The sequence below is a fragment of the Zeus faber genome (assembly GCF_960531495.2).
Source record: "Zeus faber genome assembly, chromosome: 13".
Classification (NCBI taxonomy): Eukaryota; Metazoa; Chordata; class Actinopteri; order Zeiformes; family Zeidae; genus Zeus; species Zeus faber.
This window is the reverse complement of record NC_137198.1, coordinates 19,298,535-19,319,755: the sequence shown is the minus strand read 5'-3', so window position 1 is coordinate 19,319,755 and position 21,221 is coordinate 19,298,535. Positions and strand designations below refer to the sequence as shown.

Below are 21,221 nucleotides of genomic sequence, written 5' to 3'. Positions count from 1 at the left end.
TAGCATCATGAATTTCACAATTGGGTGCAATGTGGATTTTCCTCTTTGTCATTTAGCTGCGAAATTATAAAAAGGGAAAGATCACAAACCTCCTTGGGAAAATAGCACTATTATAAACTGTTCGGCCTGTTGACATCCAGTTTAAATGTGTGTAACCTGAATGCCCTAAACAACTCTGTAAAAAATAGTCTCACTAGAACCATTTTAATGAAGCCATGCGGTAGTTCCCTTTAGAATACAAACTCATGGTCACTACCATGTGCTTTGAGGTCTGAAATGTTCATAGCTTGGAAAACCTTTGCAAGTAGACCAACTAAGGCCCATGCCCTCTAGCAGCCTGGGTTCAGCCCTAACAGGTGATGCTCTGTGCTCCAGGACATGTTGAAGAACACGCCTGTGGGCCACGCCGACCGGCTGCCCCTGCAGATGGCCCTGACGGAGCTGGAGACGCTGGCGGAGAAGCTCAACGAGAAGAAGCGCGAGGCCGACCAGCGCTGTGAGATCCGCCACATCGCCAAGGCCATGAACGAACGCTACCTCAACAAGGTCCGCCGGCTGCTCTCACCGGGGATTCTTCTCGCTTTTATATGATAGGATGATGGACCCGTCGGGGAATGCGTCGCAGGGGATTCTGGGGTAACGTGGGTGGCGGAGATCGACTAGATGGAGGAGGAAGTACAAAAGACATCTATGACTCAAACGCTCCTTTATTTTTTTATTTATTCTTTTTTTTTTTTTTTTCTTTTTTTTTTTTAAACCTGTGATGTCAGCATGCTGGGAATACAACACAGGATATTTGTATGCCATTGCATCCAAGACAGAATTAATCTGCAAGTGGAGTTCAAATTCTCAACCTGCAATGCCTTTTTTTTAATCATTTTTTAATCATCAAGAACTGCTGCAATAACTCTGACCTGTGGGATGACAAGAGCACAGCTTTTTTTTTTATTATACAAGACCGCCACCTATCCCCCTCTTTGGAGAACGATATAATCATGTTTTGGTCTATAAACAATTAATCATAATTACTTCTACAGGAGAGGGGAATCTCCATGGGTGAGATAGATGAACATAGAGACAACCAACAATATGTACTTAACAAAATAGGATATTTCTATTTTGTTAAGTACATATTGTTGGTTGTCTCTGTAGTCGACAATGTATGAGACAAAACATGAATAATTAACAACAAAAATTGGAACGGCAATTACGCCACGTCGTCCTCTTTCTGTGATAGCTATGGCAGTAAAGGGGAGAAAAGGAGAAGGGTGTATTCCGGAGGGTGTTCAGGGGCGTATTCAAGGCAGATGCTGGTAGTGTGTGTGTTTGCCTGTGCTGAGTCCACCTTGGTGTGTGTGTGTGTGTGTGTGTGTGTGTGTGTGTGTGTGTGTGTGTGTGTGTGTGTGTGTGTGTGTGTGTGTGTGTGTGTGTGTGTGTCCCACCGGTGAATCCACAGGACTTGTCCCAATTACGACGATGCGCTTACCAATGCAGTGAACAGTGTTTTTATATTACATGTATGTTATTTTATTTTACCCCCGAGTCGACAGCTTGCCTGGAGCAGCAAAATGGCTAGAGCCGGCCATGGATCAGAGAGATCAGTGGATTCATGACCAAGTTGGTCAAAATGGACAAATACTTGATTAAAAAGAGGGAAGGGGGAGCTGGAAAATCTAGAGATAAATGAATAAGTAATTAAAACTTCAGGCTGATGCTGATGCTACAACTTGCATGGAGATAAGTGATATTTTTCTGAGCACTAGCAGTAGCTGCAGTACTGCCGACGGCGCACAACATCATTTGTTTTTCCAAGTTGCAAGGGATTTTCTTTTCAAAGGTAGCACCGCTGCATTCGAGGCCTGTCGGAAATGCTACTGTGCTGCCTTCGAGCGCCGTGTGTATATATATATATATATATATATATATATATATATATATATATATATATATATATATATATATATATATATATATATATATATATATATATATAATATAATATCAATTTTAGATATTATTTATAATATATGGACCAGAAATGCACTAATACAAATATATACAAGATGATGGTTTATTTAAATATTATTTTATTGTTTATAGACCAGCAATACACAGGCCATGAGTCATGGTCTGTACTTTAGCAGCAGGCCAAAAATTGTACAGTACTTAAGTTCTGTTCAATTGTAGATATTATTTCTAGTTTGTTTATTTAAATATTATTTATTGTTTAACTGCACTTTAGAAATACAAATGTGTACAGCCAGTACCTGATTATAATTGTATCTGTTTGTAATTGTTTGTTTATAGACCTGCCCTGAAGACAAAGTCCTTCAAGTGTCAAGGTTAAAGTGATCAAGTGGACAATGGCATTATCTGACTTATTTCCCATGTTGAAATAGATTGTACAGCCTGTTCAAATATAGACATTCATGGAACAATGACTGCCTGGATCCATCATGGTGTCATCACCGGGGTGGATTGCTGGCAACAAACCTTTCACTTTCTCTTAAAATAGCTCTGTTTTGATGTTACAGTAGCCTAGAGTATCCATCCATGATACTTATACTGTAAGTGGTGGTAATCAACGGCTGGTGTATTTGTATGTGCGGGCGGGGGTGGTGGAGTATCTGCGGTTGTGGTGGTATGGTCGGGGTAAAAGTGTCCAGGGCCATTTTTTAGGCCCCGTCCGTCCCCGAAATAAATAATCCCTGCGCCAGAGAGTCCCGGTGCGGTGTCCGTGTCCCCCACAAGCCTGCAGAATGGCAACGAAAGTCAACATGTTTTTATTAGGCCTTGTAGATCTAATATGAGTTTTGATTCAGCAACTGGATTGCTTATGTGTCACCTTAAATTTGTTCGGAATCAGATTTTGGTGTACTGATAGTGAAGCCAGTGAAAGTTAACGTACTTTATACAATGGAACCCGGAGTAAAGCTCAAACCCCATCGGTTCACAGAACCCCGAACTTGTGCTCACACCCCATTGGCTCACAGAACTACACTAGGTGTCTCAGGAGGGTGGCTCCACCCACAGAAAACAGCCCGTTATATAGAGGCATGTTAGAATGGCTAGAATGCATACTCTGAGTGCTATTTTTAACAAAAAAATACAAAAACATGGGGACCTCAGAGCCCTACATTAACTTGTTAAAAAGGAGCATAATAGGTCTGCTTTAAAATATCAAATCCTTCTTTTCAGAAAGAGATTCTCTCTTCTTTCGTGTGTGAGGCATATCCCCAGCTCAGATACTTCACATTTTCTGCCAAGTCCTCCCTTTGCGGAATAGTGTATTTTTAGAGCCTGGCGCAACATGTGCGTGGAACACCATAATTTCCCAAGATGTAATTATTTGTCCATTTGTCTATCTGCAGCCAGCCCTGTGGTATCTGCACAGGAACATGTGTTGTGGGTAGAAGGATGACAAACGGTTGATGTCATGGTACACTTACCAGCTTGATTATACCTTTAAAGGAGATGCTGCTTTGACCTCTGACCTCACGCCTCCGTCCCTCAGCTCCTAAGCAACGGCAGCCGCTACCTGATCCGCTCTGACGACATGGTGGAGACCGTGTACAGCGACCGGGGCGAGATTGTCAAGACCAAGGAGCGACGCTTGTTCCTGCTCAATGACGTGCTCATGTGCGCGACGCCAAACGTCCGGTAGGAGCCGAAATGCCCAACCACACCATCGAAAGATGACTTTGATTTTTGTACCAAATGACTATTTGGGCAATTTCTGGTTCAAATGGTTTTTCTCCCCAGATAAGCATAGCATACACTTCACAACCCCCCCCCCCCCCCAAATTAAACCTGATTCAATCTCTGAGAGCCCCATTTAAAACCCGCAATTAATTTTGTTGTAGATCGGTCGGCAGTCATTTTGTCTGATTTGGCTCTATTGTCAACATAGAGAGACAGGGCTAAAGACTGCGACCATTTAGTAGCATTTTGCAACAATTTTTGGACATTGTGCGACTAAATTATATAACTCGATTATAACGACTTGCGAAGTCTTTTTTAATCATCGTACATCATGTGAAACACTAGGAGGGAGGGACCGCGTGCATGCGTGCGTGTGTGTGCGCTGAAGAGCTGAGGTTCTCACAGTTTCCCATACATAATGGATTTATTTGTGGTGGAATATCATCACTGACTGCCACATATTGATTTTCTATATTTGTTTACTGTTTAAAATGGGTAAAATCTTACTTCTTCTCACTCAAACAAACAAACACAAAATCTGTGTCCAGCCCTAGTAGCTCTCAGGGGGATGTGCTCTAAACGGAGTGGAAGGAGAGACAAATGAGAGGGAGTTCCTTGTTAACTTGTTTTGTTGTGGTTGTCAATGACAGTAATGTACTGACCACATACCTTATGTTTCCATAATTGTATTTATTATTTGGTGTCTATAAATTATCAAATTAACTAGCACTATTTAATTTCATGGTTTTTTTTCTTTCAAGGTACTACTTCACATTGTGACTTCTTCCTTTGAAATAAAGCAGCACATTGTTATTTCTGCAAGTTGTATATTCATTACCAAAGCATTAATCAGTAATACAGTTAAGATGGAAAAAATATGAATGTGTTGCGTTGCATGTCGATTTCAGTGGTGCTCCTAAATTTTGTGCTGGTGCTCCTGAAACTTTCAGTAGGGAGCACCAGTGCTACTGTACTACTGGAAAAGTTAGTCTGGAGCCTTGAGAGAGAAAGGCTCTTCGGGCATAGAGTAGTGTTAAAATTGGTATTTGAACAATTTTTATTTCCTATTTGATCCAAATCATCCCAGGCCTCCCTCTGATCGCTGGCGACCTCCAGAGGGGTATGGCACTCCATGTTGGGAATCGCTGTCATAGAGCTTTACACATAGAGTACCTCCGCTGATGGGGTTATGTGGTGTAAAGTTGTTGTTGTCCACCAATGAATACCCAAATAGCTGAACAGAGGTGTACACAATAGTGTGTCCTGTCCTCGGTTCAGAGCTCTGTGTGCCACTGGTGCTTTGAAATATTATTCCCCAGAGAACCAGTCGAGCGCTGACCCGGGGGTTCCAATTTTTTGTCCTGTAATTACTAAATTCTTCTTACCAATTGTTTGACTTGGAGGAAAAAAATGAAAATCTGATCAGGCCAGGCGATATATCAATATCGTGGTATGAGACTAGATATCGTCTGGGATTTGGTAATATCATATTGTGATATGTTTCAATTTTAAGGCGGTATTACAGTAAACTAATGCAATTTTCTGAAACCCATGATACTCTTCTGTCTCTACCTGCTTTGTCCTAATATCCACACTATTGATTTATTCTCAAATATTTATTGTGTTTAAATATCCAATGAAAACACCAAAGATCACCCCAAAATTGTCATCAAATTGGTGATGTCAAGGATTTCGCCAAAACATATTGTCATTTCTGATTTTCACAATATCGCAATATCCACTCGTCTCCACTGAACCTTGGCAGCGATAGAACCCACTCCTTTGACACTTGATGTTTCCTGGAGCCCACACACTTCCCACTCACCAAAAAAAAAAAAAAAGGAGAACAACACCAACAACAAGATGACACAAAACCAAACTCCTGTGGATTTTTTTTTGTGAACATTTAATCACCGCGTTCTCTTCCCACGTGCACTGCAGATGCAGCCAGGACGGCAGTGGGAGCGGCAGCGGCAGCGGGCCCCCGGGCCAGAAGTTCCTCCTGAAGTGGAGCGTGCCGCTGAGCCTGGTGGACATGGTGGAGTTCGGCTCCAGTGAGGACATGGCCGACAGCAGCCGCTACCAGGCCCCCCACTCCGGGGAGAAGGTGGTCATCAACGCCAAGCCAAGTAGGAACCTCTCAGTCACTCCCGACCTCAGGGCTTTAAGCGGCGATCTGCCGGACCTCTCCACCTGTCTCGCTCTCGTGTGTGGAGATAGGCATGTGATGTGAGGTAATCGCCACTGTAGACAGGCCAGTCAGCTCCTGGAGTTGAAACACTGCTCAAGGTGAACAAGTGCTGCTTGATGGATTCCCGGTGGAAAATAAGGTTTGTCACCAATTCTAAAGCGCTCACTCATCATCGTTCCCTTTATGTGAGCGTGGTCTGACGATCCTTGGCAGCGAGCAGGCTAAATTTCTTTTATTTTTCATTACAAACCAGTACTAGGTCAACTCCCAAACTACTTATGTAGCTATTTTGTCCAAACGTCGCACATCATCTGTGGTCAAATTGCTGCATTATTTTTTGTCTCTCTGAGCAAGTTTAAGGGGTTAAATCTGTGGGCGAGGAGGCTGATGTTTATGGTCGTTTTACCTCCTAGATTCCCACCCCTTTCAAGGTGTACTTGTTATTTGATATTCTGTTGCCGTCTCCTTAATGTGTTTATGTTTTTACGTATTCAGTGACACTGTCTGCTGCTTCCTTGGCCAGGTCTCTCTTTTGGCCAGATTCAGAATCTCAGTGAGACTGACCCGGTAAAATAAATAGAAAATACATAATGAATGAAGAAGTTATGACTAAGCAATGATCTCCGCCCACGTAGGGCTTCCAAAACTTCCAAACTACGGACAAATCCTGGTGGATGTATTCTCGTGGAATACTAGAATCCATCACATTTACTGACCCGTATCACGACGATGAATAGAACGGCGGCGCAATTTCCTGCCTCGCTGATAATTTCCCAAAGAGTCAGTCTTCCAGCCGAATATTTCACAAATAATATGAAAATGATTCCACTGAGTGTTTTCCTCCTCTGGCAGTTCCTTCATTCCCATCATCATCATCCTCCTCCTCCTCCTCCTCCTCCTCCTCCGCTGGGCCCAGTGACCTCAGTCTTTCCACGAGTCTCTACCCCCCCTGTCCCACGCAGCTGCTCAGCCACTTGAAGAAAACAGCCATCACTGAGCTGTGTGATTTGTGGTTGTGCACTTTTTATTCTGAGATGTGGATTTGTTTGGGGTGTGTGTGTGTGACTTTGTTTGCGTGTAACCCACGTTGTGGCCGGATCAGGTGGTGTTTGGAGTGTTTGATGCCGGTTGTCGGAGTTTGAGCCGAGGTCAACGGCTCAGGTTTATTTTTCGTTCATCGCCTGTGACCGCAGACTAGAATTACCACCAGTCCATTACACGCAGCGCTCTGATCCCTCTCTCTCCCCCTCTCTCTTTCTGGTTCTGGCTCTCGCTCTCTTTTTCACTCCCGCCTCCGCTCCCTCGCCCTAAAGTCTTCCATCTGGAATGCAATTGCACACTGTTCCATTTTTATTTTTTATTTTTTTTCTTCGAATGTTCACGTCTAGACACTTTGATACTGGCCTTTCTTTTGCTGTTGCATGTAGGCCACCAACCACGATAAATACCACTGGAGCCATAGCACTGGTAAAGGGGGGCAGGGGGCTTTTGCACCAATAAGGAAGTACAATTTTTCCACAATTGAGGTTCGTGTCTATATGGATCATTGCAGTTGTCATGAGGACCATCGATTTAGGTGATGATCATATCTGATGCACTCGGCTTGAGCCCCTGACTTCCCACTCCTGCCCACCGTCCAGAGCATCGGGATTGTTTTCAGATGTTAAAGAAATATCTTGGGTGTCTTGCACGAGTTGGTCCTATTTGTGTTTTTATTTGTGATTCATTGTGATTCTTTGAGCTCTGGAGGGGGGGAAAAAAAACCCTTTGATTTCTATAAAGCCACAGATTGGCTGACTTATAGGTCATTTCAAGCCAGTTATGCTGCCAATCTACCTGCAATATTATAAATCATCCGGTGACCATTCCTTATGTCACCGGCTGGCACAATTCCTGGGGGAATCACTGTCATTTTTGGTGGTGTACAGGTAGGGCTGGGTATTGGCACTCAATGCCTTTTAAGGTAGCGACCAAAATAACCCAATACCAGGGAGTATCGAAACTCCTCCAGTCGAACAACACCTGCATTCGATCCTTTTTGTACCCAGGTCTAGAAAAAAAAAAAGACTGTTTGTATGGTTTTGCTCACGATACCAATAGAATACTTGATTCTATACCTTTTTTTTCCAACCATACCATCAGGGGTATGGGAACTTAACAATCTGCGGTCTTGTTGTAGTCGTATCAACGGGATGTAGGGGGCGCAGGGCGTTTCGAGAATAAAAATACCCAACCAGGAAGTAGTAGTACTCACCAGAACGACGGGACAGTGCCCTGTGGAGCAGGAAGTAGTAGACGGAGGCTTCCAGAAGAATGGCAAACAACAAACATGGCTGTGCATAGAAAATGGGAGCTCCTCGATGCCAAGAAGGAAACAAAATGTTTATTGTTGCTCAACAACTAATGCCGCGTTCAGGTGGAACATGGCAGACGGGAAAGGGCACTTTCTGGCCGGCACGGAGGGGGAGGATCATTCCGTCGCGGAGGACGGCAAAAAGTTAAAATATTTAACTCGCGCAAAGGCGGGGCGTAAATATTCCTGTACGCCTGAACCAGCTCAGCGAGTCTTGCTTCAAACTTCTCCATTTTGAAATGAAATTAAATGAAGGTTAAGGTTGTTAAGGTTAACAACTACTGTATCTATTTTGGCAATTCCTTTAAATATGCATCCCTAGTTGTAACCTGAACAAATCCATTTGGACAAGACTCATCGGAGACATCATACAGCAGTCGCCCTCCTCTCTTCGTCATCCTCTTCCCCACTGGGAATGCTCTGATGGTTTGGGGTTTACACATCCCCAGTTTATCTCCGCTTCAGTTTGCCAGGGACTATTTCTCTCTCATTTCTCCCTTGCACTTTTAGGCACCGACACCCATCACTCATCATCCTCACCCTGTCATCCACCCAGTACTTCCACTGTAAAGACCATCAGTCCCTACCCCCGCTGAGCGACCGCCCTCCCCCAACCATGGCCGTAGTCCTACTTTTAGTCCAGCAGGGCTTAGCAGAAGCCACAGACGGACCTGCGTAACATCTGTTCTGACTGCAGGAACCTCCTGGAGGCTGCAGCTAGACAGCTAGCGAGATGGTTTCACGTCCATATGTCCAAACCTGATGCGGCTGCTCAAAACCCCCGAAGGAGTTGGGGTCATATGGGCCTCGCTGCCCTGTCTGGAGAGGGTCACCCTGTAATTGTGACTAATTGAATCAGATGAGGCAAATGTTGACATTGAATCAAGCTGATATGACCATAGGGCCTTCGTCCGGGCACCATGGCTGACCGTCGTAGCCACGGAGCCCAGTATCAAATATACATGGAAATTACAGGAAAACATACAGAATAATACATTCAGTGTGTGTGTGTGTGTGTGTGTGTGTGTGTGTGTGTGTGTGTGTGTGTGTGTGTGTGTGTGTGTGTGTGTGTGTGTGTGTGTGTGTGTGTGTGTGTGTGTGTGTGTGTGTGTGTGTGTGTGTGTGTGTAATTTGAAATATATATATAATTTGTTAAAAAAATTTTTCTCTCTTTTTTATGTCTACCAATGTTTTTCTTTTTTTGTTGCAGTTTGGCTTTAATTAAAGAGAGCAGTTAAAGGAGTACTCTGTTTTTGTTTTTTTTTAACCTAAACCTTATTTTTGCTCATCGGGAATCAAACCAAGTGATTGCCATGAGAACCTTTCTAAATAGTTTCAGATTCAGTAATGAGTTTCTAAACTCAGTGGACTGTTGCCCAATGGGGGAATCTCAACCACATTCTTTGGTGAGTGATTGCCCCAGTTCAGCTGAAGCTGTTCTCTCAATATTAGATATATTCAAAAGATTCTCATGCCACCTGCTCGGATTGACTCCCAGTGATCTGGAAAATAAGGTTTAGGTTAAAAATAATACCTGTTTTTTTATTTTTTTTTAAGAGAGACAGGAAATTTTGTGGCAGAGACCCCAAAACCTGCGTCACTGCAAGGCATTTTGCCCATATGGTAAAGGTGCCATCCGGTTGAACCACCGTCATTTATAAAAGTTGGATTTAGTAATTCCCTAGCAAACCCATGCTCCTCATGTGCATGTTGAGCATTCTGGCTGCATCATCCAGGGACCCTTTGACAAAGTAGAAATTATAGCGTCCACAGTCCACTGGGTTCACCCAGAAGCTGCTGGGTCAGTGAAAAGCCCGTCCAGTAGCATGATGTCATCCTCCTGGGTGTCTCCAAGCTTAGCTCACCTCTGTTTAGACACAGACCACCTCGAAGAGCAGTCATTCGTGCCTGCAAAGTCTTCATGCCTTTTTTTTTTTTTTTTTTCCTTTCTTGCCCGCCACAGACCCCTTTTGTGTCTACAGGAAACGTATAATAAACCCGGGCTGACTGTTCATTTTGTTGTCACACAGAAGATGTCCAGGGTTATTCTAGGCCGGGGGTTGTGGGGAATGCACTAGCTCTTGGCGCACTCACAAAGAGCCATTGAGGAGGTTGGACCTGAGGTGGAAAGGTCTTCCATAGAGCCCCCTCTCATCAGGGGCTGGGTCATTTCAGCTATGTTAATTGCATGGCGTGTAAGTGAAGCTCTTAAACTTCCCCGACTTACTTTTGATATTGAGATTGCCGTTTTTTAATTATTTGGGAAATGTCCTACATAAGGAAACAGTTCAAAGTTAATCTCTTTATTATAAATTTAGAATTAAGTCATGGAGCCGGCTTCAGAAATGTTTGGAAACACAAGTTGCGTTTTTCGCTTGATAGCGATCCAATAAGGAATAAGACGTTCTTTATTTGTTAACAGAGAGCACAGAGAAACAAAGGTTCAATATGGGACCTCCCCTTTCCTAAATCTAACGAAGTTTTTGTAATGAATTTGAAATGCCTTAGAATGCAACGTCCGCTTCAGGTCCCTAAACAGCCAGTTCATTGGAGAGGGGAGATCCAAAACCTGGTTTCCTTTTTCACTCATTTTTATGTCAGAAAGCGACCTGTGTTCAGGGATGCTGTTGCTGCCGCTCTTTTTGGAATGATGTGTCAACCAGGAGGTGCGTGAGGATTATTCAGCCTTTTTTAAACCCCTGACCCGAAGACAAACCCGCCTGTGTATCTGCTCTCACTGAGACTGATCGGCCACCATGAAAAGCTCACCCGGTTCCATCGTACGGGACCAGAGAGCATAAATGCATTAAAAATGGAACGACTTACAAAGTAACAAAAATAAATTAATAAAATAAAATCGATTTGACAGTCAAGGCTTCACCAAGCGAGCAGGTTGCATAGATTTAATGTCTGGAGTGCTTCGCAAGTTGAATCATTGTTTGGGATTGACATTATGGAAGCTCATTGGGCATGTAAATGTCAGTGGAACTCCCCACCCAAATATGCCCGCTGTGCCGTGTGTGCATGTGATAACCGCATTTCTCCAATCCCCTCCCTGTGAACCGGAAGGAAGTTAACTGTGTAACAATTCCTCTCTTTGTGCAGGACCACCTTTGCATACAAACTAGTTGGTGGAGGTTTAAAGACGAGGCTTGGGTTTCCCTGCAAGTCCTCCAGGAAGGAGGGGGTGGGGATGGGGGTGTTGCCATGGAGCTGGAACTCTGGGACTGAGAGAGGAGGTGGAGGAGGGGGGAGAGAGAGACTGAGAGAAAATAGACTGGCAGAAGGAGAGGGAGCTCAAGGCTCCTGGTCTCACAGACGTAGTGGAGGGAAATGGCACGCAGTAGAAAATTCCCAGATGAAAAATATAATACTTGTCAAAGCTTGAGTTCTCCCTATATTTACATCCAGCCTTCTACCTCGTTAGTTAGTCATTGCCGAACACACTAGTTCTGGTCTGGGGGACACCCAGAGGTCCTTGAAGAGGTTCCAGGGGGGCTCCAGCAAAATGATTAATAGTTCAACTTCACCATTATTATATATTATAGACCGCTTTGGAAGTTTGGCCTAAATCATATCCAACAATAAAATAAATCTTCTCAGATTGGGGTCCCAGAGACTAAATCTTATCAAATGGGGTCCGTGGCCTAATGCCTGTCAAATTCAGGGTCCTTGATCTGAAGAAGGTTGAGAATCACTGGCCTCACACACACATTCTTCACTGTTGTTTTTTAAAAGTAAAAAGTGTAAAGTGTAAAGGTTTTCCCTCAAAATTGCAAAGTTGTGGAAAGGTAAAAGCATTTTTGTGTGACTGGTTCTCTCTCTCTCTCTCACGCACACACGCGCGCGCGCGCGCGCACACACACACACACACACACACACACACACACACACACACACACACACACACACACACACACAGCCCAAAGTTGAAGGACAGTGCTAACTCTGCAGAGCTGTCACCGCACTCTGCGGGAACGATTGTACTGCATTGATTTTCGTCTTTACTAGTTGGTCTCATTCTAACTCATTACACCGGCCTTGCACCGCGGTTCTCTTCTCACGCTCCTCTTCTTATGACTCATAGTTTTATCTCGGGGGAATGGGGGGCGACGGTCGCGGCCTCCCAGATCGCTGCCCCCCTTCCAAACAACCTGTCAAGTCGTGGATTCTGTGCCTTCAGGGGCCCTGCACGCACATCGGCCAATCCGTAAACTTGTCGTCCGTCAGTAAAAATCCATCTCTGTAACCGCTTGTAATGGCCCAAAAAAAATTCGTGACTCCTATAAAACTTATTTTCTTTCAGACTGCTCAGAAATGCTGACGATGTCAATTTCTGCTAAGCATTAACAATCAGGCACTTTAATCCAGGGAGTCTTAAAAAAAAAAAAAAGCGCCAACAGCCGTTGCATCGACGGCAACCTGTCGATCAGAACCGCTAGCTCAGACTGTGAGATTGATGAGTCGGCACATTCACCCCAACCATCCTCTCTAACTGTACTTGTTGTTGTTATGTTCCCGTGCAGACAAGCTGTACATGGGCCCCGGCCAGCTCTACCAGGACCTCCAGAACCTGATTCATGACCTCAGCCTGGTTAACCAGATCTCCAACATGATCTGCAGCCTCAAGGGCAACTACCAGGTACGCCGTGCAAACCGCACCGCTTGAATTTTAAAAACTCAAATTCCGTTTCAATCTTGTGTAAAGGAAAAAAAAAAATGGTGTCAATTTAAAGAAACAATTAACAACCATATTGCACAACAACACCATCTGCAAGTGATAAGCACATTCATAGAGGCACCACATTCAAGCTGCACCATTATCCCTCTAATTTAGACGTTAGCAGAGTCTCAGGTTCTTTTTACCATAACAATGATTCTGTATTTCTTCTGTTTGGGGAGGGTGTATTTGGACATTCTGGCGAGCCAGGCGGAGCCGGACATGGAGGAACTTTCCCTCAACGGCTCCCTTTCAAAATCACGTTTGGTCCCTTGTAGTTCAACTCGGGTTTCCATGGAATCTCAGCCGCCTGGTTGGCCGGCATATTAGGTTTGAGCGGTGGAATGTGCCTGCGTGGACTGTTTGACTTTTCTGTACCCACCCTACCCCACCCGACCCTCCCCAGGTCTTGAATTGGGCAGTCCGAGCTTGTCATCTCAATCTGTGACACACACACACACACACACACACACACACACACACACACACACACACACACACACACACACACACACACACACAGAGACCTGTCTGTAGCGTGGAGCAACCAGAGTCTATAAGGCCGGTGTTTGTGCCGTCAGTAGCAGGGAGCTGAGCTGAGGCTCACAGAGAGATGGAGGGAGGGGGGGAGGGGCGGGGGGTGATGGAGAGACGGGGAGAAGAGGAAATAAAGAAGGTCAGGGCCCAGTCTTACGATTTGTACACAGTAAGTATCGACTCCCCAAATATTAAAAGCAGTATACTTTGCAAATACTCCAGTCTCACATCCTTCCTAACCCCTTCTTCCCCCTCCTCCCCATCCCACTTTCTCCTCCACCCCTCCCCACCCCCTCGTCCGGGTGCAGAACGTCAACCCCACCGTAGCCCAGGATTGGGTGTCCGGCCTCCAGAGGCTCATCCTCAAAAAGGAGGAGGAGATCCGAGCGGCCGACCGCTGCCGCATCCAGCTCCAGCTCCCTGGCAAACACGACAAGTGTGTATTCAAAACACACACACACACACACACACACACACACACAAACTGGTCTGGGGCATGAGAGCCATGATCCCCCTTTGACCGATCTTCATAACACCCCCTCCCCCATCCTCCACACACCCTTGTGGTTGTGTTTATCCATGGTCTGTCTCATCCCCTTTTACCCCCGTTTACCCCCCTAATCCTACACTACCACCCCTCCCACACCACCACCACAACCACCACCCGACCCCCTTACACAGGATAAACCAGTCGCCCACACCCACCACCACCATCACCCGTGATAATCTGAGGCATGAATCACCAGGGAGCATATTAGCTGTTCTTTCCATCCGCCGCCATGCTTCCCTGTGGTCGGCCTTTGGCGACAGGAGGCAGCTGCAGCTGACACACACACACTACTATCTACACACGCCCCCCCCTCCAAGTGCCCACCTTGAACTTGTTTACTCACATTCTCTACCACTGTGACCAAATCTTGTGTCATTCAGGAGTCGTACCTGGTCCTTGAGGTGCTTGAAGTGCTTGAATTTTGGCCTCAGAACTATAAGTGCTGGAATACCTTGATACCCTTTTTGTGTTGAAGTGCTTCAGGGGGAAAAAAAAAAAAAAAGACGATCATTGAAAACCTGTGATATTCCCCTTGATTTTGTAATTCAAATGGTAATGTAGAAGTTCTTGATTTGCATTCTGTAATGCCAGAATGAACCCTGATATTTGCCCCTGATACACATTCTCTCCTTTCTCACTCCATCCCTTTCGCTTTTCTTTTCACTCCATCCCAACCCCCCACCCCCTCTCCCCGTGCCCAACGTCGCTGGCATATTATCCAGTTATGTTTGGAAACACAGCTGTCCCCCTCTCACCCACCCTTCCACCTCTCCACCCCTCCCCCCATCATCCCTTCATCGTCCCCCTAACCCGGAGGTTTCTCACCCTTGCCGAACGACCGAGAAGCCTTTTCCGAAACAAATGGCGCTACAATAAGTGTCTCTCCCCTCCCATACGTCACTGTCAGGCTCCATCACTTCGCCCGTGACCCCTGTGACCTCCTCTGTGGTCACTGAGTAAAGACGTTTCTCTGAATCTGACCGAGCTTCATATCGGTGTCGACCGACTCCTAATTTCCTCCGTCGTGACCTTTTAAAGGGGCGATAGAAAACTTTTTTGCTTTTGCTTATCATTATGAAGTTAATGTTGATTCCATCATGTAATGGCTGCAGAATAATGACACCATCTGCGTTTAGATTGGTTCCCTATAAGCCTCGCTTTCACGGTGCATTCAGACTGCCACTCGGTACCAATCCACGGGAAAAATGAGGTAGATCATAAAACCCTTGAGTATAAAAACAACCTTTTTGAAAACCTATCTATTGCCTCTTTAACTTTCTATCCACAGAACCGGAAAGCCCACGTACTTCAACGCCGTCTTCAACACCTTCAGCCCGGCCGTCAAACAGTCGTGGATCAGTAACCTGCAGATGGCCAAGCTGGCTCTGGGTACTCATTTTTCATACTTTTTCATACTACTTTTGTTCTACGTTTGTTCTCTGTGTTCTCTGTTCTAATGGACACTCTACTCTAGTCCAGGGGTCTGTAACCACGGGCCCAGGAGCCCACATCCAGCTCCAGCCCGCAGGACAATTTATTGTGGCCCTGCCACATGCTTATAATGTATTGTTAAATATGGCCTGCAAATTTTGAAATCGCAGTGATTAATTAATCCACACAATTTCACCTAATATCTTAAAAAACAGAGGTAAAATAGAATATTATAAAAATAATCATATTACGAAGCCAATGTGGTGTTGGAGCAGCAGCACTCTTCAGAACATATACTGTAGGCTCATAGGCTGCAACTTGGTAAAATTGGCGATATTTAATAAACCTATATACTGTATGTAAATCTAGTATATAAGAACAAAGTATATTGGTGAATATAACAGAATGGCTTACTATTAATTCCTTCATCTACATTGTATGTAACAGGGAAATCTTGCTTTTGAGAATATTTTGAAAAATTGCGTAAAGAATACAACAAAAACACCATGAAGGAGAAAGTTGTGTGCGTTTGTCTCGTCTTAAGATCTCCGTCCAAAGTGAATTAGGTTTTTGAAGATTCATCACAAGAGCCCCAGGGGTCTCGAGTTGGCCTGCGCTGTACAGACTCAACCGACAATACAGAGCATTTGGAGAGATCCTGTGTAAGAGTGTGTGTGTGTGTGTGTGTGTGTGTGTGTGTGTGTGTGTGTGTGTGTGTGTGTGTGTGTGTGTGTGTGTGTGTGTGTGTGTGTGTGTGTGTGTGTGTGTGTGTGTGTGTGTGTGTGTGACAGAGGAGGACAATGCGCAGGGCTGGTTCTTTGCGGAAGACGACGGCAATCACATCAAGAAGCAGAAGCATCCTCTGCTGCTTGGGCAGATGCCAGTGGTCATGTCCAAACTGCAGGAGTTCAAGGTAGTGCTCATCATAACCCTCCCACACACACACCGTACTCCAACCTCTTCCTACTCTCTGTCTCTGATTGAAAAGCCATAGCAACAGTGTTGATGAAATATGTCAAGCGTGAATGGCAATTTTCAACTTTAAACACAGTGATAAAGTGTGATAAATGGGTGATACTGATATAAGATAACTGCTGCCAACCATAAAGTACCAAAAATAGCATTTTCCAGGTTGGGCGCTGTGTAAATGTTTGACTTCTCTCTGCTCTTCAAAAGCCACATATACTGCTTCCGCTTTTAAGATAAGATTTATTGAACACTTTATTGATCCCCCGGTGGAAATTCAGGAAACTCTCATATGTGTTCAGGAACATAACTGTATTTGTAATTATACCGCCATGAAACAGAGTCTGCTTTACAGAGGCAGTATAATAGATGGATGGATAGATGATCGACAGATGGGTCGATGGATGTATACACCTTACACATAAATAAAAATAGAAACATTTTGGCAATATACAATAAACCCAAAATATTTACAAACAATAAAAATAATATGACAAAAATAGGAAATTGTGAATGAAATGAATGTCATAATGTGTGTCTGATGTGGTTGAGTAATGCCTTTTGACTCTGTGCCTGTAATGTAATCTCCCAGAGAGCGTTCTCGCTGGCTCTCTATCCAGGCCGGATAGCGCGTGGTGCCAAGGTCGCGTGTTCGGTCCCCATACTGGCCGTGGACCTTTTAGCTTTGACCAGACGATATTTTTGCCTTAAATCTGGTCGGTCAATTACTGAATCAGATGCAACTTCATCACATAAGAAGTGCACTCGCCAAATCCGTCATTTTGTAGTTCATATTTATTCAACCGGTGTCCCCCGACCCTTTAATTTGTGACCCCCGACATACCTTGTCATTAAATAAATAAATAAACAGAAATGTGGATTATGATTTCTCTCAAGAAATACGTAACTTATTTTCCCACAATGAAAGTAAAGTTTTTTTACCCAAATAAAATGTTTTCCAATTGAGAATATTTTTTCCATACTCAGCGATCCTTTGCAATGCTGCGTTCAAAAGAACAGCAAGACAAACTTTATTTACCTACATAATAATTATTTTATAATATAATTATATATTTTTTTAATCATTCCATAATGCATTAAAAAAGTTTATCCACCAAACTTTTTTTCTTTTACTCAAATTTAGCATATTTATTTATATTCCATAATGGGTAAGGGGTTAGTTCATATTTTATGGTTAATATTCCACAATGCTTTGGAATGCATTAAAAATGAGCATCCAGACTGTGCAGCATATTAAGCACCACTGGTAAATACAGTCAATATAACTGTACAAATATGTTGTTTCCTTGTTGTGTCTGTTGTGGTTTAAATGTGGCCCGCTTGGCCTCTGAAGTTCGGTACCTCTGTTCTAGTTCATGTAAAACCATGGGATGTGATGGGTGGATGTTAGAATGTGTAGAATAAATGTGAAATTGTGGGTCGAAATTTCCACTCTGAAGATATTTACACACCAGCACTCTGAATTCAAAAATGTCTAAATTGACACTGACGACAATGACTTGTAATTCATCATTGACTCATTTATTTCACTGATCACAAAAGCTATAAAGCCCAGAAAAATGTCCCTGATATTCAATTAAGTATAAATTCTGTTCTCCTGATGTGGTTCCGTCCTGTGTCCAGGTGGAGTGTGCGGTCCACAACCCGGAGCCGCACATCAACATCGAAAGCACCGCCGACACCCCGGTCCTGGGCCACGGCTGCGTCTGGGTGAGACCCGTTCCTCATTGTTTTACATCTTTCATTTACAATCATAACATAATGTCCGTGGGGGTTTCTTCATGACCTGAATTTTCTTTTTTCACGACCAGCTTGAAAACAAGCGAAATGTGCCCTTTAAAGAACCATTCCGGTGTTAAAACTGAGTTTTAGCCCGTTAACCACTAGTTTGTATTAGCTGATTACATTTGAAAAGGTCAGAGTGTGGAATAAACAATCTTAAAGAATTCACAATCATTGTCAGCGTGCAATGGAGGAGATACTGTACATGAGGTGGTTTGGGGTTTTTTTGTACAATGTATCAGGATAAAATAGATTTTTTTGGAATTTATGTTTTGGAAAAGCAAGAATATTAGTACTCCAGTCTTGACACTTTTTCAACATGGGATTGTTAATTATGCGTAGCTATTATCCTTCCCAGATACCCTTTCAAGCATCTTTTTACTTGAATAATATCAGATTTGTTGCCTTGGTTACGCCAAACCACTATTAATCAAACCTTCCATATTTTGGGTCCAGGTGGCGAGCTGCACCAACCAGATGGGGCAGATCGCCATTGTGGCCATGCAGAACTCCAGCCCCAAGGTGACGGAGTGCTTCAACGTGGAGTCCCGCATCCTCTGCATGGCCTACGTCCCCGCCGAGCTGCCGCCCCAGGAGAACGGGGACTCAACCCCCGGAGAAAACCACCATCAACCAACACCCCCAGGAAGAGCCAGCGACACCCCGACCGTCTGCCTGGGCATGGAGGAGGGAAGGTAGCGTACAGCCACTCAGACATCCATTTAAAGTGGCAATCTGTAAGATTATTATTATTATTTTTTAAATCCCATATTTGATATGCGTCTAATATTTACTTTGCTGGCACTTGAGAAAATAAGAAAGAAACAGCCATTCAATGGATTTGCGTTATGAGCGTTATGTGCTCCTCTATACACTGTTGCTACTGTGGTCCGCGGGTTCCATCACGTGCTATGGGTGAACATTCACAATAAAGAACAGCACCCTGATACGAATACATAGAAAGGAGAAAAACAAATTAAAAACAAGCAAAAAAAAGTTTTGAAGGGAATTCTGGGTAATCCACCACAACACCACCATCTTATGGATTTCCACTTTAACATCTTTGTTATCTGCAAAAGTCAGATGGAAGATTGCGTCGTATTTAAGCAGCACTCTGTATTTGACTGCCTCGTTGATACAGCGTTGAAGCTCGACCTTTTTACTGTTACTAACTTCTTCTTCTTCTTCTCATTCTTCTCTTTGCTCAGCATCATCGTGTACAAGAGCAGCCAGCGCTCCAAGAAGGTGCGCCTGCAGCACTTCTTCACTCCGGACAAGTCCACTGTCACCAGCCTGGTCTGCAGGAGGCATTGTCTGTACGCCGGCTTGGTCAGCGGCGCCGTGGCCATCTTCTCCAGGAAACAAGGTGTGTGCCGCGCCGTGTGTGTGTGTGTGTGTGTGTGGTCTCAAACCGCCGCCATTGTACAGTCGGTTGACGTTTTAAGGGCTTGTAATTAGGGCCAATTACAGGTTGGTAAAAACAAACATGTCGGTGTAAAGGAGTCCAAGCGAGGTGAATGTTTTTCCAGTGCAGACATATTCTGTCCGCCTACATCTCGAGGGACAACGCGGGGTACTGAGTAAAGAGGGAGCCGTTATTTGGGGCCCCAGTCACATGGGTAGAGGGGCTGGGGGTCAAGGAGGTCCTGTTCAACCCAGACCCGGTTGTCTGGGGGAAAACACTGACCTATTTAAATGTTGAAGAACCGCTGAAGAGCACAGGCATCACAGAGGAAACACACTCTCTGTGTGTGTGTGTGTGTGTGTGTGTGTGTGTGTGTGTGTGTGTGTGTGTGTGTGTGTGTGTGTGTGTGTGTGTGTGTGTGTGTGTGTGTGTGTGTGTGTGTGTGTGTGTGTGTGTGTGTGTGTGTGTGTGTGTGTTTCAATCTCTCACTATCTTTTGTGGCAGCACAAAGACACTCTTTTCTTCTACTCTCTCTCTCTCTCTTTCTTTCTGTGCCTTCTACCTGACACTGAATTGACTCTGCTTTGGAACTTGTGCTGCCGTTTTCCGCTTCAATGAAATGCCACCATAGTCGCAAATGGGTTGAAATATGTCATTTCTGTACCGGACTGAGCCAAATAGCCAGAGCCCTGGTGTTGGCAGGGACAGGGGACATGTTCTCTCGTATGAGGGTGGAGTGAAACACTGATTGTTCAGCGGTTCCAAGCGGGAATCTGAGTGTGAGAGTTGTCTGGTGTGACCGCTGCCCGAGGTTTTGTTTGGTTCATTCTCATCGCGCATAGTTGACTGGGACTTGACATCCTCAAATGACTGGAACGGGTCTCTGGCTCTCTGCAAGAAAGACGTGTGTGTGTGTGTGTGTGTGTGTGTGTGTGTGTGTGTGTGTGTGTGTGTGTGTGTGTGTGTGTGTGTGTGTGTGTGTGTGTGTGTGTGTGTGTGTGTGTGTGTGTGTGTGTGTGTGTGTGTGTGTGTGATGGAGAGAATAAGGAGGATGACAATGTCCTGGAGGGGAAAGAGAGAGAGGGAAACTATTCTTGGTCGCTCCTCAGCCAAGCTGCTTATTGCCAGGATGAGACGTGTGCAACGCTTCAGGAATGTTTGTTCCACCTTTCCACCAACCAGATCTCTCTCCCCCTCTCTCGAGCTTTGTTCTCTCCATGACACTGATGGATCGGTCGGGGTCTCCCGCGGGTGTTGGCGTCAGTGGTAAAAGTAATAGTCATACCTTTTACTGAAGTAAAAGTCCAAATACCTAGACGCCAAATTGCTCTTGTAAAAGAACTTCATTTACATACATACACACATTGACATACTACATTATCACTACTTACGTGATAGTATAGATGGATCGATACTTTATTTGTCTGCAGAGGGTTCTTCAAGAGCTCAGGTCTAAAGTAATTAGCAATGATAAACATGGAATATACAATAAACGAAAAGATTAACAATAAAAATATTAAAATTGGTTCGTAATATACAATTTACTTAACAATTAACAAAAAT

The 21,221-nt window shown here is 44.4% G+C and overlaps 1 protein-coding gene across 1 annotated transcript in view; it reads left to right on the top strand.

The window, feature by feature from the left end:
* arhgef10 (Rho guanine nucleotide exchange factor (GEF) 10) overlaps window positions 1-21,221 on the top strand; it is a 64,214-nt gene that overhangs the window by 26,594 nt on the left and 16,399 nt on the right. Inside the window, exons 16-25 of the mRNA XM_080012052.1 lie at window positions 376-546; window positions 3,515-3,660; window positions 5,644-5,831; window positions 12,773-12,888; window positions 13,812-13,939; window positions 15,342-15,442; window positions 16,276-16,397; window positions 18,095-18,181; window positions 18,710-18,948; window positions 19,462-19,619. Coding sequence (XP_079868178.1) covers window positions 376-546; window positions 3,515-3,660; window positions 5,644-5,831; window positions 12,773-12,888; window positions 13,812-13,939; window positions 15,342-15,442; window positions 16,276-16,397; window positions 18,095-18,181; window positions 18,710-18,948; window positions 19,462-19,619 — 1,456 coding nt within the window. The remainder of the gene's footprint in view (window positions 1-375; window positions 547-3,514; window positions 3,661-5,643; window positions 5,832-12,772; window positions 12,889-13,811; window positions 13,940-15,341; window positions 15,443-16,275; window positions 16,398-18,094; window positions 18,182-18,709; window positions 18,949-19,461; window positions 19,620-21,221) is intronic.